The 15899-nt window shown below is 39.0% G+C and overlaps 3 protein-coding genes across 5 annotated transcripts in view; 2 read left to right on the top strand and 1 right to left on the bottom strand.

Moving 5' to 3' along the window:
* LOC147325172 (uncharacterized) lies at positions 1–13713 on the bottom strand. Its single transcript, XM_086299557.1, has 9 exons — positions 13284–13713; positions 6834–7080; positions 6016–6156; positions 4915–5115; positions 3570–3757; positions 1381–1594; positions 983–1081; positions 806–873; positions 1–627 (listed from the first exon to the last, which is right to left on the bottom strand). The coding sequence occupies exons 1-9, from the start codon at positions 13355–13357 to the stop codon at positions 468–470; spliced, it is 1392 nt and encodes a 463-aa protein (XP_086155683.1). The 5' UTR covers positions 13358–13713; the 3' UTR covers positions 1–467.
* On the top strand, positions 9868–13046 carry lyve1b (lymphatic vessel endothelial hyaluronic receptor 1b). 2 transcript variants are annotated; one of them, XM_086299541.1, is made up of 6 exons: positions 9868–10025; positions 10517–10685; positions 11128–11267; positions 11501–11902; positions 12047–12125; positions 12244–13046. In XM_086299541.1, the coding sequence occupies exons 1-6, from the start codon at positions 9941–9943 to the stop codon at positions 12452–12454; spliced, it is 1086 nt and encodes a 361-aa protein (XP_086155667.1). In that variant the 5' UTR covers positions 9868–9940; the 3' UTR covers positions 12455–13046. The 2 variants fall into 2 exon arrangements, with proteins under 2 accessions (XP_086155667.1, XP_086155668.1); XM_086299542.1 differs by having other exon boundaries at positions 9887–10025; positions 10536–10685.
* The window catches only part of rlig1 (RNA 5'-phosphate and 3'-OH ligase 1), a 15729-nt gene continuing 13092 nt past the window's right edge, over positions 13263–15899 (top strand). Inside the window, exon 1 of one of the 2 annotated variants that reach the window (XM_086299558.1) lies at positions 13263–13494. In XM_086299558.1, coding sequence (XP_086155684.1) covers positions 13405–13494 — 90 coding nt within the window. In that variant the 5' untranslated portion in view covers positions 13263–13404. The remainder of the gene's footprint in view (positions 13495–15899) is intronic. The other variant, XM_086299559.1, reaches the window with a different exon arrangement.

The following is a 15899-nucleotide window of genomic DNA, read 5'->3' on the forward strand; positions in this document are numbered from 1 at the left end:
CACCCACATGATGAAATGTGTACTTATCAAAAGAGTAATGTCGACTAGATTTTGAAGCAGCCCTGATGAGGTTGGTTTTTATATTGAGGGCTCAAAATAATAAATGTTAGATTTGTCTGGCTCTTAAATTGGCAAACTATAAATTGTAATTCATTTCCCTTCTAAAGCTAAACAAATGACCATCAGGCTTAACCAAGAATTGTACTCTCAAGCCATGATTATGTCTAAGACATATGATTAGGGTCTTATTGTAAGGTATTCAGAATTATTGTGCACCTCTATTGCTTTAATGTCAATAAAGTCAGTACATGAGCACCTACTGTTTACCTGTATTTACTCTGCTTTACAGTTACATATTCCATCTGTCCAATAAAATACTTCACACTTGAACAACAGTTTGAATCTTCCAAGCAGCAGCTCTACTGGAGTGCTTTGATTTTCCCAGCAGCATGTGGTTACATTCGTGGTCAGTCCTGATCTGTGGGAATCCAGAAGTATTCCACCACCTTCCTGCTTCTGCGCAGAGGGCCTGAGTCGGGTCGCTCTCCTCCATAGGCAGGCAGCTCATCAAAGTGACTCGGACCCAGATCTCTCCCCATGTGTGGTGCTGTCACCCTGAGCATGGTCCTGAGTGAATACAGTTCACAATTAATTCTTAATAGTGGTCTTCAACCAGAGAAAAGCTTTACACTTACCTATTTGCCTTCACGTTTTTGTAAATTAGAATTTTAATCTTATGTTGCTACCATATCTGAACGATTGTAGTTTGTGTGGCTTCCCCCTGGTGGCCAAAGTTTGTGTTTACCTAGATGAACTCCTTTCAGGCTCTTCAACGCTGGACTCTGGAGTGGAGATGTATACAGGATCTCCTTCCTGAACAAAAACCATAACATAAGCTTCTGATTTACTTTTTAAATGTCCTGTATTGTAGACCTAGACATGCACAGCTCTCATGTGAGTATGAGATGTAGGATCATCTCACTGTGAAATTTCTCGGAGTGCCATCTGGATTTTTGAGAATTTTAACCCTCTGGTCGCTTTCAGTCATGCACAGGAAGTAGCTTTTGATGTGGGCTTGACACTGTTGAGAAAAAAAATCACTTAAAGATTTTACTTTAAAGAGATGAAAATGTACAGAACAAAATTTTTTTCTTTCAGCCTTGTTGCAAACGTGTGACTTGCAATATTGTACCACAGTGAATCACTCAGGGACGTTTTTCAAGATGGAAATAATCATTTAAACAGTATATTTTATGCTCAGTTCAAATAATTTCTTCCGTGACTGTTTGGGGATAAAAGGTGGGAGATGGCACAAAAGCACAGTAGTGTCCACTGTTTTGTAATTGTTCAGTGGGCGTGAGAGCAGTGGTGCTGTCTTACTGCTTTATTCTGCCTCAGAGCCTTCAGGTCTTCCTGAACTTGAAACATGTCAGCCAGCTCCTGGTACTTCTCCCTCCAGCTCAGGCACTCGGCCACTCTCTCCTGCCTCTCCTTCTCAGCCAGATGCCTCTCTGCCTCGACTTCCCGCCGAGCCTGGGTAGCTCTTTTGCTCCCCTCTTCTGATTCTGTTGCTCTGCGTTTCCAGTTCATCTCACTGAGAAGGGACAGGATGAAATTGCATGCTAGAACATCATAGCCAGACTGCATCTTCATGCACCTTTAAGCTAAATCCAGTTAAATCTTTAAACCGTCTTGTCTTCAGCCTGTTGTGAAGCGTACTCTCATTCTGGTCTGCAGGATAAAAGCAATAAAGAAAATAAAGAAAATCCCTAAGACGTGAATTGAAAATGGTAAATGGACTGGTCCTTATATAGTGCTTATATATATATATAGTGCTTTTCTACTCTGAGTACTCAAAGCACTTTTGTTAACTGTGTTGTCCAGTCAGGTATTTGTTGTTTGACTCGAAGTCTGTGCAAAATAAGCACACCTGGTCTTTGGTACTGTTCCTCACACTCTTAGAAGAGTCATCTTGTGTTGTGTTCACGGGACAACACAGAGATCATGTGAAAACTATGCAGTGAAGGTAAATAAGTACACTTTTACAGACTTTCTACACTTTTACTTAGCAGAGCAGCCTCTTAAAGTCCTTTATATATTGTACGGAACGTCTTGGAGTCAATATGTCTGTGAAGGTTCTCAGTCATCCAGGTCATCGTAGTCAAAGGAGCTTGCAAAGAAAAGCGTCTGGACTTCTTTAAGTTGCTTGAAGACGTTTCACCTCTCATCCGAGAAGCTTCTTCAGTTCTAAGGTCAAATGGTGGAGGCGATTAGAGGATCATCAGGGGGTCCTTTTGTCCCTCTGTGGGGGGGGTTACTCCCACTAGGTTTATATCTGGGACTCTCCACCATTTGACCTTAGAACTGAAGAAGCTTCTCGGATGAGAGGTGAAACGTCTTCAAGCAACTTAAAGAAGTCCAGACGCTTTTCTTTGCAAGCTCCTTTGTCTTGGAGTCAAGTACGCTTCCTCTGACTTTTCTCTTTGTTTCTGTTTTCTCCTCCTCTGCCTTGCTGATGTGACTCAGCTGAATTGAATTTTCTCAGAGCTATCAACTAAAAGGCCGTTATTGTTGCACCACGGACGGTCATGGACAATGACACTGAGTTTTGGGAAATTCCCTCTGAAGATAAATGGGAAATCCAAAAAAACCCCTCTAAAAACAAAAGTCAAAGTAATCACACACATATACAAACATGTTCATAGGTCTAACATCCTGATGTTAGAATTGCTCTTTTCTATATTCCCAGCATTAGATTGGATTTTTAAAAAGAGCTTGTGTATTTGGTATATCACAGAGCACTGGTTGGTACAAAATGCATTTTAATCAAAAAATCTGAATAGTTTTTTTTTTTTATCACACTCAAAAAAAATCTCACTTTTTTGACAGGAAAGTAAGGAATAAAGAAGACATCTCTAACTAAGATGTTTAAATTATTTCTTCTTGGGCTCACACAGTGTACTGTTATACATAGATTTGCAACACAGTGGCACGGTGGTTAGCACTGTTGCCGCACAGCAAGAAGGTCCTGAGTTAGACCCCATCATCTGGCCGGGGTCTTTCTGTGTGGAGTTTGCATGTTCACCCCGTGTTTGCGTGGGTTCCCGCCGGGTACTCCGGCTTCCTCCCACCGTCCAAAGACATGCAACTTGTGGGGAAAGGTTAATTGATTAATCTAAATTGCCCATAGGTGTGAATGTGAGTGCGAATGGTTGTCTGTCCCTGTGTGTTGGCCCTGCGACAGACTGGTGACCTGTCCAGGGCGTACCCCGCCTCTCGCCCTATGACAGCTGGGATAGGCCCCACAGTGCCCCCCGCGACCGTGAAAAAAGATAAGTGGAAGTGAATGGATGGATTATTGCTTCCCTCATCTACTCTTGTTAAGGCAGTACAACTTCTTATTTATGTAGAAGAAGCTAGGACTAAAGCACAACTCCTATTTTTCATTAATGATAAAAACAAAACAAAACCCTGAAAGCAAAAATCAGAAAAGAGAAGTACTTAAAGATGATTTAGTGGGATGTAAGAAAATCAATCACAGTTGCCAGGTGTCACTAAAATGTATCTACCTCTCTTTAATTTGGACATTTTCTTGGGTGAGCTTCCTCAGCTTGTGTCGGAGGTCATCTCTGTCTGCCTCCAGGCTCCTGCTCTCCTGCAGGAGGGCCTGTTTCTCTCCAGACACCCGATCCAACTTCAGCTTACTTTCAAAGTAGTTCTTCTCTGTTTGTGCCAGTAAAAGCTGCATGTTCGCGTGCTGCAGAAAGAAAAAGCAGATGTCAAATTAAGTGTTACGGGCTTTGATTGAATGAACTAATCTTCCCGCTTGATTCAGGAAGTTCATTAACTGAGGTTAAACAAAAAAAGGAACTGAGCTGGAAAACTGCGTCTAAAAGCACTTTGAGTTATTTCTGCCCACAGAGATTGCATCTGCAGTTTGGACGATGGATTGCCATGATGACACGGGCGTCACAAACCATGTACATATCCTGGAAAGCTCCTCTTAAGGCTTTATCCTTCACTTTAACTCATTAAGCCCCAAAGTGACATCAAGGAAAATCGATGGTGTAGTCATGTCAAATATTCCCATGTTCCCAAAATAGCTAACTTTAGAATGCTTGTTTTTAATGATCAAAAGTCATTTTCAATCTATTTAGGATTCCTAACTCATCATGTCCGATATTATATCACGTCAACAAACAAGCTAAGTGATACATCCCAACCAACACAAGATTTTTAGGACTGATAATATTTAGTTATTTAAAAATCTGATATTCTCATATATCATCCAATAGTTTTTTTTTCTTTTAAATTTACAAAACAGATTTGTCTAACAGTTGTTTTGCCCGTCTTTGCTCAGATCCGCTGGCTGTTGCGTTTTTGGTGCTCCAAACGCTTTGCAGAGTGCCCTCTGGTGGTACGACTATGCAACATCAACACTCATAACATGGTTGAAGGGTGTTTCTCCAATTTCTTCCTTACTTTTTCATTTTCATTTATCTGTCATTATAATTCCCGTTACTTACAGATTGGCAAATAGCTACCTAATCAGGTTCCACTATGTGAATACTGTAAGTACTGTTTCTAGTCTTATAACAGTAACAGAAAATGCCATGTGATAACCTTTTCACAAGGTAAGAAAAGGAAAACATAAAATACTGGAAAAAATATACACTTTTACTTCATTTAGCTAGAAGAGTATATATTCTATCCTATTCTTGCCCATCTGCAGTGTTATTTATTTATTTAATAAGATAAAGAAACAATCAAAGGAATTTTTTATTTAGCTCTCGCCCTAAGACAGCTGGGATAGGCTTCAGCGCCCCCCGCAACCCTGAAAAGGACAAGCGAAGTGAATGGATGGATGGAATTGTATTCAGCTTAATAGATCAGCGTTCTCTGTCATGTGTTTACCTCCTTTTTAAGCTTCTGCAGCTCTTCACTCAGACGTCCCCTGTCAGCCTCAGCTGCATCCTTGTCCCGCTGAAAGCCCAGGGACCGAGCCTCAGCCACAGCCCTGCCCTTCTCTGCCTCCGCCCTGGACTCCTCTGCTTCATCTGCAGCTCGCGAACATAACATCGACCTTTGCTGGCTCTGGTACAGCTTCTGCTTCAGCTGATTTGGGTCACACAGAGAGAGGTGAATGCGTGCTGCAGTGACATGATCGAGAAACAGTAGACGCCTGCTTTGTTTTACCAACGTAACGTGATTCTAACCCTTTGGAGTGACAAGGGTCTGCTTTAGCTGGCATGAATGGGTTAGGTTATATAGGTTAGCGGAATAATATGCATCTCCTTCATACATTCATATAAGATGTCTTATATAAAACTAGATCTAAGACTTCAAACACCTTAACAAGCTTTTCTGGACATAAAAAATTCATTTATAACACTTACTTTTATTTAAAGAATGCCTACTGTAAAGATCCCTCATGTTCCCTCATTGACACAATGGCAGTTCTGAAAAGGCAGTCACATTTCCTGCCACAAAGATCTCCCCCAGCATACCACAGCCACATAATCCTCTCTGTGTAGGGTCAAGCAGTACGGTTCTCCTGGTTTATGCTACACATTCAGTTGCCCATTTGTCAAAAACATGGTGAGGAATGGCTAACTGACCATAGCAGGTTTTCTTTACACATAAATTTCAAAATATAAAAAGGTCACATATTTTATTAAAGCTGTAAATTTAGTCTGACATTTAAAGCTGGCATGTAAACACTGTTTGATAGAAGCACATGCTGTTTTGCTGCTGTTTTAACATATGAATCTAACATTAATGTCCTGGAGAACAGGAAGCTGCTATAAGCCAATTGTAACTTGATGTAACTGAATTAAAGTTTTCCAACAGATGTAAAGACAAGGTTTGAAAGAAGAACATGTCTTGATTCCTTCCAAAAAGTCTGATTGACTACCATATAGGCGTGTGGTTATACTTTCGTTTTTGTGCTCATAAGTGGCCTACTGTTTCATCTCTTGGTTATTAGTGCCATTTAATAACACTGTTTGGCTGTACCTCCTTAACTTGAGCCTGTAGCTCCTGGTTCAAGTTTCTGAGGTTCCTCATGGTTAGCTCACTCTCTGTGCGCATCATAATCCGTTCCATGTGGATCTCGTTTGATAAATACTTGTTTTCTTTCTTCAGGTCCTCACATTCCTGAGAGAATTTATTAGTGACACACAGTGTGAACTAGAAGCTACGGAGCCGCCCCCCAGCACCACCACCCACCCCGAAATATACAAACTCATAAAATAATGAATTATGTCATCATGAGAAATTATGACCTTTACAAGTTCTCATTATATTTACAGCATTTTTTTCACATTCATCATGCTTTTTGTTTTACGTTTTATGGTTTATGGTTCATGTCGTCTTTTTAAGATCATTTAACTGGCCTTGGAAATAATAATACGAGTGTGATAATTTTTTACGCTCGTCTGGGAAACTCTTTTCCTTCAGGTTTTCCCAGAAGGATTCAGCTTCTGAACCAAGGTCTTAGATATCTGAGAGGTCACGAGTGCACTGGCTTACACAACATGAATTATTAATATTTATCATACATTTCCTGTAAGGATGCTCTTACAGTGAAGCTGGAGGATGTTAAATGTTACACCTGCTGTTATGAATCATATGAGAACTCAGCAGTAAAATCTACAAAATAAATAAATACAAATAAAAATGTTTCTAAAAGTGAAAAAAGTGTGTGTTAGCTCTGTAACTGATTTTACAATTGCCTGAATATTTGAATGCTGAATCAGAGTTAATACGAATTATTTAATCTTAACGTTACATTTTGTAAAGAAAACATTCATTGTCCTTTTCTACCTTCTTACCTTCCTCTTTCTGACCAGCTCCCCCTGCAGATGATTGAGCTGGAGGAAGGAGCCATTGGAGCTGACGGCGCTGACTGGCCTGACCGCCCGCACAGGCCTCCTGGACGGCCTGGAGAGGACTTTAACTTCTTCCGTTACCCCATCCTTGAACCGGCTGCCTCTGTTAACGTTACTGCTGCTCATGGAGAAAGATTTGTACAGGCTGTCATCTAGCGAGGACATCTGCAGATCTGTGTGCGATCTGGCCCTGATTGACATTTCAAAGAAAAAGAGAAAAAAACAAAACGACTGATGCAGTTTTGCCAAAATGTCACTGTCACCAAAGGAAAACAAGGGCTCCCGGTTTGTTGTTAGAACATAGGCCAGCAACCTGAATAAAGTTCTCAGTTTCATGTTTGGTTCACTGGGTGGATCCTATCACCAGCCCAGCTTCATTCAACATTTATTGGGCAACACGATAGCAGAAAACGCACTGAGGCAAACAGTCTCTGTGTTTTGGTAAGAGGACACTTTCTATTCCTTAAAAAGCCTTAAAATTATTAATAATTTTTATATGTGAAATTGAAAAAGTCAGTGGTGTCAATTTATTTTTATGTATTTAAAGTTTTTTCAGTTAACTAAGGACCAGTAACCATGGGTAGCATATCAGAACAACAGAAGCACACACACACACACACACACACACACACACACACACACACACACACACACACACACACACACACACACACACACACACCTCTATATCTATACTTGAAAGGTCACTGAGACCTATTCTTTTGATGTCAGATTTCATTTTCATGTTTTCACACTTTTTTTTTACTGGTTCGTGATTTTCTGACAGTCTGTAGAAGAAGATAGACACACCCAACCGAGGAAGTGTGACCACTTAACATCTTTCCTGGGCCTATCAGTGGACCAGCAGTCTATCGCTATCCTCAGTCATTACTGCTTCAGCCTGAAGAAGGCAGGAAGCACCATTATTTACACAACAGTCACTGAGTCATTGCAGTAGGACACACTGGACTGTTTTGCTTCCTGCAGTAGAATGAAAGTGGTGATACTGCAAGTTTTAACACAACAGGGGAAAGTACTCGCCATTCTAACCTGCCTTTAACTCGTGATTATGATGTGTTCAGGGTACCAAATGCCAGGTCTGATCACATGATTAGAGATTACATGAGAAAGCATGCATCGTTTTTATTGAAAGGCTAGTTTTAATAGTGCAAAAAGTTAAATGCGTCAGCTGAGTTGATAATCCATATGCAATCAATACGTAATTAATAAATAACCTTAATACTCAATACTTAATACTTAACTGAAAATGCCACACTTTGATTGTTGGGTTTTGTTGGGTCTACCTTACAATATAAAGTTCCTTGAGGTGACTGTTGTTGTGATTTGACGCTCTATAAATAAAATGGAATTGAACTGAACTTTAATCATAAAAAAAATTAATGCAAAAATATTCATGAGTCCTTTCACTGAAAATCATTCAACTTTACTTTCATGATTAGATGTTCTCATCTAATCATGAAAGTGCATTATTCAAGTGTTCATGATAAAAACCCGTGTAAATGTTTTTCTTGGGGTTTTTTGGTATTTACTAAGATAGAAACTAAACTGCAGTGAGGCGTTTCACATGATGCTCCAGGCTTAAGCATTTAGTGTGCCACTTCTTATTTTTATTATCCCAAAAGATTTGATCCCAAAATTCTGTTATGTATTTTTTTTGTCCATGTGGAATATACTATATAAATTACCTTGCAGAATACCATGAAGCTCTCTTGTTTATGTTACTATGCATTAACCACCAGGGAAAAAACTTACTGGTCACAAATCATAAATAACATGTGCTTCTACACATGTTTTTTGTCGCTTTTCTTTCCAGCTGTGCACCCTTCCTGAAGTTGAACATTTTTTTAAGCATCTTTTTCTTCTCAGTGTTTGCAAGTGTATATACAGTCCTCATAAAGGGACTCCTGCAGTTTGTCTCTCTAATATAAAAGCCCTGTGTTAACTGTTGTCGTGGGTTGGTGCTGTATGAATAGATTAAAACTGGTTTATTTTTTCTATACTTTTTAAAATATACAACACTATATTTTTGTATACAACACTTTTTAGTCCATTGATTGATCATTTTATTTTGAAAAAATTGTATAATATCAACATTATGTATGTATTTTGTAAGCTCTGTTAATGGAAAGGGGCTGGGGCTGATATAGTGCTACATGTTGAGTCGCTTTAGGAAATGAAAAGATCAAACAAATGATTGATCAATGCATAATCGATGTAGGACTTAAAACAATTAAAAAGTAAACAAGCACACAGCAGTTTAAACAATTCTAAATACATTTGCACCATTACTGTGAAAGACAGACTTAAATATACAAGTAGTTCAAAGATTACGTGCCATGAGTCGTGATTTTTTTTCCTTTTTTGATCTTTGATAGGTGCCGTGAATGTGATGATTTGAAACATAATATAAACACAGAGGAAACTTGGTTATACGTATAAAATTGGTTCCAATAGCAGACAGCAAGAGTGAGGACAGCAGAGGAAAAGTTGGGAGGAAATTCCTTTTCCTACAGCTTATGGAGTGAAAAAATACCTTCATCAGAGATGCTTACGAAGCAGAAAAGCTCAAACTCATACAAATAGTACAAAACAACATTTAAGAAGGCTTCTTTAACCATATCCACTTGTAAAGTTTGATTTTTTAAAAATGAATAAACTCTTCACCCAATTGACAGTTTAGATTATTACATCCTTTTATTTGATTCTTTTATGAAACCCATATTCCTATATCTCTGCTTTGGAAATCATTAATATGTTATCACTAGTACAAGATTAGTGCTTTAAATGTCATATATGTCATGCATCTGCAATTTGATCACCCAAACAATAACGTTTAGAGAGTTACTGTGAAGGTCTTTCTCATGAGGATGCGTGTCCTATCTCCTAACAGGCCATAAAGCAGATTTGACCTTGTTTTTCCTGTTTCCTCTTCTCTTCCCTGTCACATTTGTTCTTGGGCTTCTCCCTCTGCTTCAGTTTATTTGATCCTCCACCGTCATCCACGTTGGGTATACTTTGTCATACAAGACATGGCAAGACTTTGTTGTTTGCCATCAGTATTACCTGTGATGTTTGCCCTGTTTTTACAAACCTGCGAATCCACTTTAAATAGAGGTAAGGTTTTTGTATGTTTATTTCTTCATTCACTTTTAGATTTAATCCTGGGATATCCCACAAGTTTAGCGTTTCAAATTCTAAAATTTCATAGTTGTTAAGAAGTTTAACTTGTGTTTTTGAAATGTCTTTTAAGACTGCCATCAGATTTTATTGTTAAGAAGACGAAGATGTGTGGCTCCTTCTGTGATATTAAACTTTAATATATTAGCAAAAGATTAAAAAAATGATTTTTTAAAATGTTTTTCTGAGTATTCTTTGTCGCACACGGAGTGTGTGTGTGTGTGTGTGTGCGCGCTCATATTATGGTTTATTTCTTTGTAAAGTAGATGTACACACTGTGGTTACCTGTATATTGATATGTATACTTTACATCATAAGTAACAGATCATAAGGCTTTTCACAGGACAGTCAGTTCTTCTTTTACATCCATCCATCTTTTCAATGTAATTTATTTACAAAGAAAATTCGCTTTAAAATTTTTTTGTTAGTAATTTCTGAGAGTTACAGAGCCACTGGAGTCTTCCTGCTTATTGAAGGAGGAACCTACTACACCTTGAACTTCACAGCTGCCAGAGATGCCTGTCTTTCACTAAATGTCACCATGGCGACGGAATATCAGATATCAAAAGCAATCACACATGGACTGGAAACGTGCAAGTAAGCAGAAAGCATTTAACTAGGGTTTAATACATGTTGACCCATATGCATTTTTCATATTAATAAATCATGCACAAAAACAGGCGACTAACTCGAATGCGTTTCCCAGTAATAACATAAAAATATTTTAGAAAACACAACTAACTGTCCCAAATACACAAGATCGATGTATTGCATAAGCACTTGGGTCCATATATATTTGGTTAGTGGCACTTTTTTTGGGGTAATTTTGCCTTCTTACACCATCACACTTTAAATTAAACCAAAGATTATTTAAATCAAGGAGTTTAACATTTGCATTCCCTGTTTATAAATTACACACAATCCCTGATTTTCTGTGGCTCAAAACTAATTGGACAGACTGACCTAATTTTAACCATAATGATTGTTGTTTAATATGTGGATAAAAACCATTACTATATTACTGTTACTATTTTAACAGATATGGCTGGATAGCTGAACAGATTGCCGTCATCCCACGAATTTCCCCTAAACAAAACTGTGGCCAAGGCAATATCGGGGTAGTGTCATGGAAGACATCAGCAGATAAAAAGTTTGGCGTCTTCTGCTTCAATGCATCCGGTATTACTTATTTTCTTAGTTTATGAGACTAATATACGCCATAAACGTCAATTCATCCATCACAGATGTCAAATGTCTAATGCCAAGACCAAAGTGTCTGAGTGGCACATAACAATGTAATGACATGATCAGTGTGATTGTGACCCGCAAGTGGTTTTCATGTTGTGCCTAATTACTGCCTGTAATTACAGCATCTGATCACTTAAATAGAACTGAACCATTGATTTTCTCAGCATTAACAGATTTGGAGACAACAGCCAGCCCACAATCCCCCACATCTGCAACTCCACTGACAACTCAAACCACACATTTGGTCACATCAACAACAAAGTCCATGTCCTCAACAAAAAAGTCAATAACAGGAAAATCTCAGCCGACACTTCAGCCCACACCCTCAACTTCAGCTTCTGATGTGCTTGTCAAGACATCGCAGTCAGCAAGGATTTCTTCCTCTGCCACCCCTTCTTTTAAAACGTTCTCAACCCATATTCCTGTTTCCTTGCCTCTGATTACCACTCTGAACCCCCCTGGTACCACTTTTACCTTTTCTGCTTCCACTCATGCCTTCAATTTCCCAGCTTCCTCTGAGTCGGTGCTGCCACAGACTGAGAGCCCCACAAAACCATCTCTAGGAGGTATGTTCTGCAATATCTTCTTTTTTCATTGTTTGATTTTGCTAACATCATTTCAGCAAAAAGAAACCCAAACATTTGGATAAATGATTTTAATCAAATTAACTTATTTACTTGTTTTCTTTTGTTGTTATTTTTTTTTATCAGCTTTACATGTAACAGTTATTGTTCTTGGCATCATTCTTCTGCTCCTGACTGCAGCAAGCGCTATGTGGTACTTTCAAGTGTGAGTAATGTTTTCAGCACTTAAGGAACAACTTTTGTTTCTTTGTTTGCAATAATGTGGTGTAATCCACATATGTTGTCTTTTATTAAAAACACTTTTCTCTGTCTTTTTGGAAAAGGAATGTTTTCAGGTGCTTGTCTCACTGGCAGCAGATGGATAACATCGAGACAGAGATGTGGAATTTTACTGATAATGATATGAACCAACTCGGCCAGTATGGACCGCAAGGAGATGATGATGATGACGATGAAGAAGAATCAGACCACAAGTACTCCAGTGATATCACTCTGTGTGTGAAATCAGACATCAAAGCAAACTCTTCAGAGTAATATGACCATTTTGTGCAAGTTTTTGTAGACACAGCTGTGTTGTCTGATAAAAACAAGATTAGAAGATCATTTACGTCATAAACTCTTCGGTTGATTGTTGTACTCAGAAAAATCCTTTATACAGCCTGATGCAGGACTCTTCTGGCTACAGACAACTGACTCTGGCTCTATGTTTAGACTTGCTGTCATATACACATGAATGAAGGTGGAAGCCAACATATGCTTCGCTCCTGGTGGTGGAGAAAAAAACAATACAAATATGTAACTGACACAGACCATATTGTAAAATAATATTGAAAATATACAATAATAATTGTGTGACCTGTATTTCTGTATTACAGACAACCGATACTAACAAACAAGCTTTCAAAGTAATACTATTATTACTTTTATTATGAAAATAAATTGTGTTAATGTTATTTACAAGTGTCTTCTACCCCCCCCCCCCCCCCCCCCCCCCCACACACACATATACACACACATAGACATATGCATATCTAGATTTAGCACAAAAAGTCGGGTAATTTGTGTTTGGGCAAATATTTCTTTGTAACTTTGCATCTTGGCAATAAATACTGTTGCAAAGCCTGTTTATTTCCTCTTAAAGGGCGCCATTTAATTCCCAAAGAAATGCATGTGTGGATTGTGCAGCAGAGACGAGTATGAAAAACTTACCAAATCTTCTCTGCCAATCCAGTAAAAGTACATTTATTTGCATTTATTTCACGTAAAATAGCAAAAAATATATACTTCCAAATACACATGGGTACATGTTGTTACCAACGCAGCAACATGGCGGCGGTAATGAATCGTTTCGGTATTTACTCACCGACATAAAACCAGCGAAGAAGACGACAACTCCAGAGCCAAACCGTTGTTGATTTTTTTTTTTGCTTTGCTCATCCATGTTTGTAAACGTTAAGTTACAGCTTTGGTAGAAAGCACACGAAATGAGACGCCTGGGTTCCGTACAGCAGAAGATACCGTGTGTGTTTCTGACAGACGTGATGGAAGAACAGTCCAGAAAACGCGACTGTCAGGTGAATGCATCTGCAGACACATTATCAGGCGCAGTAGGTTTATTATGGGTATCTCTTGCTGCTACAGTTGTTAGCACGGAGAAGCACCCGTCGTGAACAAGTTCTTAGTCGTGTCTTTTTTATCTTTTACTGGAAATGAAATGTAAGCAGAGTAAATGTCTGAGCCAGAGCAGGGGGAGGTGGCTAACTGTTGTCCTTTCGCCTGTAGCACGAGGACACACCTCAGGTCTTCCTCGGCAGAGGACCACACTGATTTGCATAATGTAGACAACAGGTTGAACAAATTAACTGACACATGGTCGTCGTGACAAATAGTTGTGCAGCTGGTTTCAACAGCAGAGAAATTTCTGTCTGATTTATTTATTTATTTATTGTAAATGTGGTGCAATCTGGCATCAAACAGTTATTTGCTGTGCCAACTTTCCAGTTTTTAACAGTGAGTCGAGTAGAGCCAGTGCTGTGTGATGAATAGAGTAGAGCAAATACCTGCATGGCTGAATGAAGGGTTTTTCCTACTTACTCAAGCTTTACCAAAGCACCAAAATCTTCTTTGTCAGGTAACACACAGACATATGCAGACCACTCTTGCAGGCTTAGTCACTGCAAGTCTGGAAAAAACAAACAAACAAACTCTGGAATGAAGAAAATTTTGGCCGGGCTACTTGAAAGCAGAAGAAGAGAGGAAGAACGTGCCAGTTAAAAGACTTATGGACATTTCAGCTCTATCGTTAAGGGCATGGAAGAACCTGACATTAAATTAATGTTTCATAACGTGTAAGACTGAGAGCATCTTTACATAATTCAAATGTAGGCTAAACCTAACTGCAAGTTTGATATAAGGAAGTGCAAATAGATGGCCTGTTTCAGGATTGTAGTCAGTGAGACTTGTAGAACATTAAAACCCTACAGGAAAAAAATCAATGAATAAAGTTGTTTCTGAGAATTGATATTAATTACTGATGCTCATTACCGAAAGACTTTAGACACTGTTACTATTCACTCACTGAGCTCTGAGGGATCTTGTAGAGGTATTACTATCTGATGTTAATATACACAGCTCAAAGGAGAGATCTGCAGGTGTCAGGATAGGACTACATATAACAGGAAAAGTCTGTTTTCACACATTAGCTGTTTACCCTTAAGTTAAATCGTTGCAAAGAATTATTTCAGTCATTTCCCTAGATAATCAGTAACTTAATACTATCATTTTCTTTATTCATTTTTTAGCGGTTGTTTAGTTTTTCTTTTAGAACCCTACCACAGGGGGGCCACAAGCCGATGTAGTGCTAGTGCCGTTCTCAACCCAGCAGAAATGGGGAGGGTTGTGTCAGGAAGGGCATCTGGTGTAAATCAACCATGTGAATCATCAAGAATGAGATTTCCATAGCAGATCAGTTGAGGCCTGGGTTAAGAACGACCGCCTACGGTGCTGTTGGCCAACAGGGTGTGGATGGAAGTTGTGCTGCTGCTGGCCAAAGAGGAAAGTTGGAAGGCATGTTCGAAGACAGAGAGAAGGATGGAGCCAGGGAAGAAAAGGGGACGGCCAGAGTGAACAAGGCCATGCAGAGGCTATTTGTGGCAGAGGAGGATGCTTGAAATGGAGGCAGAAGATGAAAAAGTGTTGTTAGTGTCTTTTAGGATGCTAGCTGGCCCCCCAGATTTTTCTCCACAGCGATACATCAAACAACATCCATCCATAGGTCTCCAGCCTGTCCAAGGCCCAAACAACATAGAAATGACTTGATTTGTTCAGAATGGTTACCCTATTGATGGAACAGAAATATAATTACCACCATATTACTTTATGGCTGTGTTTACCATCCTTTTGGAGCTACGGCACATATTTCACATTAGAAAAATCACATGGCACACCACCAAACAAAAATGTCACAAAAAGCATATTGATCATTTTTCCTGTGCACCAGGTACAGCAGAACCACTACTCATGCTAGGGCCTTCATCTGGGTCAGATTGACTACTTTTTCTTTTCAGATATTTATCTATTGCTATGATGTGCTGCGTCGTCTCACAGCATGACTTTTTAATTTCTTCTTCATCATCTTCTGTTTTCCCGGCAGTTGGCAACCTATTTAAGTAGAGCAGGTAGCTGTACTGCTCTCTAGTGGAAGAGATTGTAATTGTTCTGCCCGTTACTCACGCCGGTCCTCAACCTTTTTTGCTCCACGGACCGGTTTAATGTCAGACAATATTTTCATGGACCGGCCTTTAAGGTGTCTCAGATAAACACAGCAAAATAAAATGAAACAACCAAGACAAAAACAATGATATTTTGTAATTATAATAATAAACGCAAATTCATTGTGTAATTGTGTAACTTTATTAGCAGCGTCCTCGTGAAATACGGCAACAACATTGAGAGTAACATCCTCCTCTCTGCCCCTTAA

Source organism: Aulonocara sp. 'chitande type north' Nkhata Bay, linkage group LG7, assembly GCF_057382095.1.
Source record: "Aulonocara sp. 'chitande type north' Nkhata Bay isolate Kocher_YH1m ecotype deep benthic linkage group LG7, A_spYH_male_GT1.1, whole genome shotgun sequence".
NCBI lineage: Eukaryota > Metazoa > Chordata > Actinopteri > Cichliformes > Cichlidae > Aulonocara > Aulonocara sp. 'chitande type north' Nkhata Bay.

Excerpts from the sequence above, each read along its gene's own strand:
- lyve1b (XM_086299541.1), top strand. The coding sequence starts at position 9,941 with ATGGCAAGACTTTGTTGTTTGCCATCAGTATTACCTGTGATGTTTGCC. Across the intron at positions 10,026-10,516 it reads CGAATCCACTTTAAATAGAG|TAATTTCTGAGAGTTACAGA; the intron begins GTAAGGTTTTTG and ends TTTTTTTGTTAG. Across the intron at positions 10,686-11,127 it reads CATGGACTGGAAACGTGCAA|ATATGGCTGGATAGCTGAAC; the intron begins GTAAGCAGAAAG and ends CTATTTTAACAG.
- LOC147325172 (XM_086299557.1), bottom strand. The coding sequence starts at position 13,357 with ATGAGCAAAGCAAAAAAAAAAATCAACAACGGTTTGGCTCTGGAGTTG. Across the intron at positions 7,081-13,283 it reads TCTTCGCTGGTTTTATGTCG|GGCCAGATCGCACACAGATC; the intron begins GTGAGTAAATAC and ends AATGTCAATCAG. Across the intron at positions 628-805 it reads CCTGAAAGGAGTTCATCTAG|GACCATGCTCAGGGTGACAG; the intron begins GTAAACACAAAC and ends GTATTCACTCAG.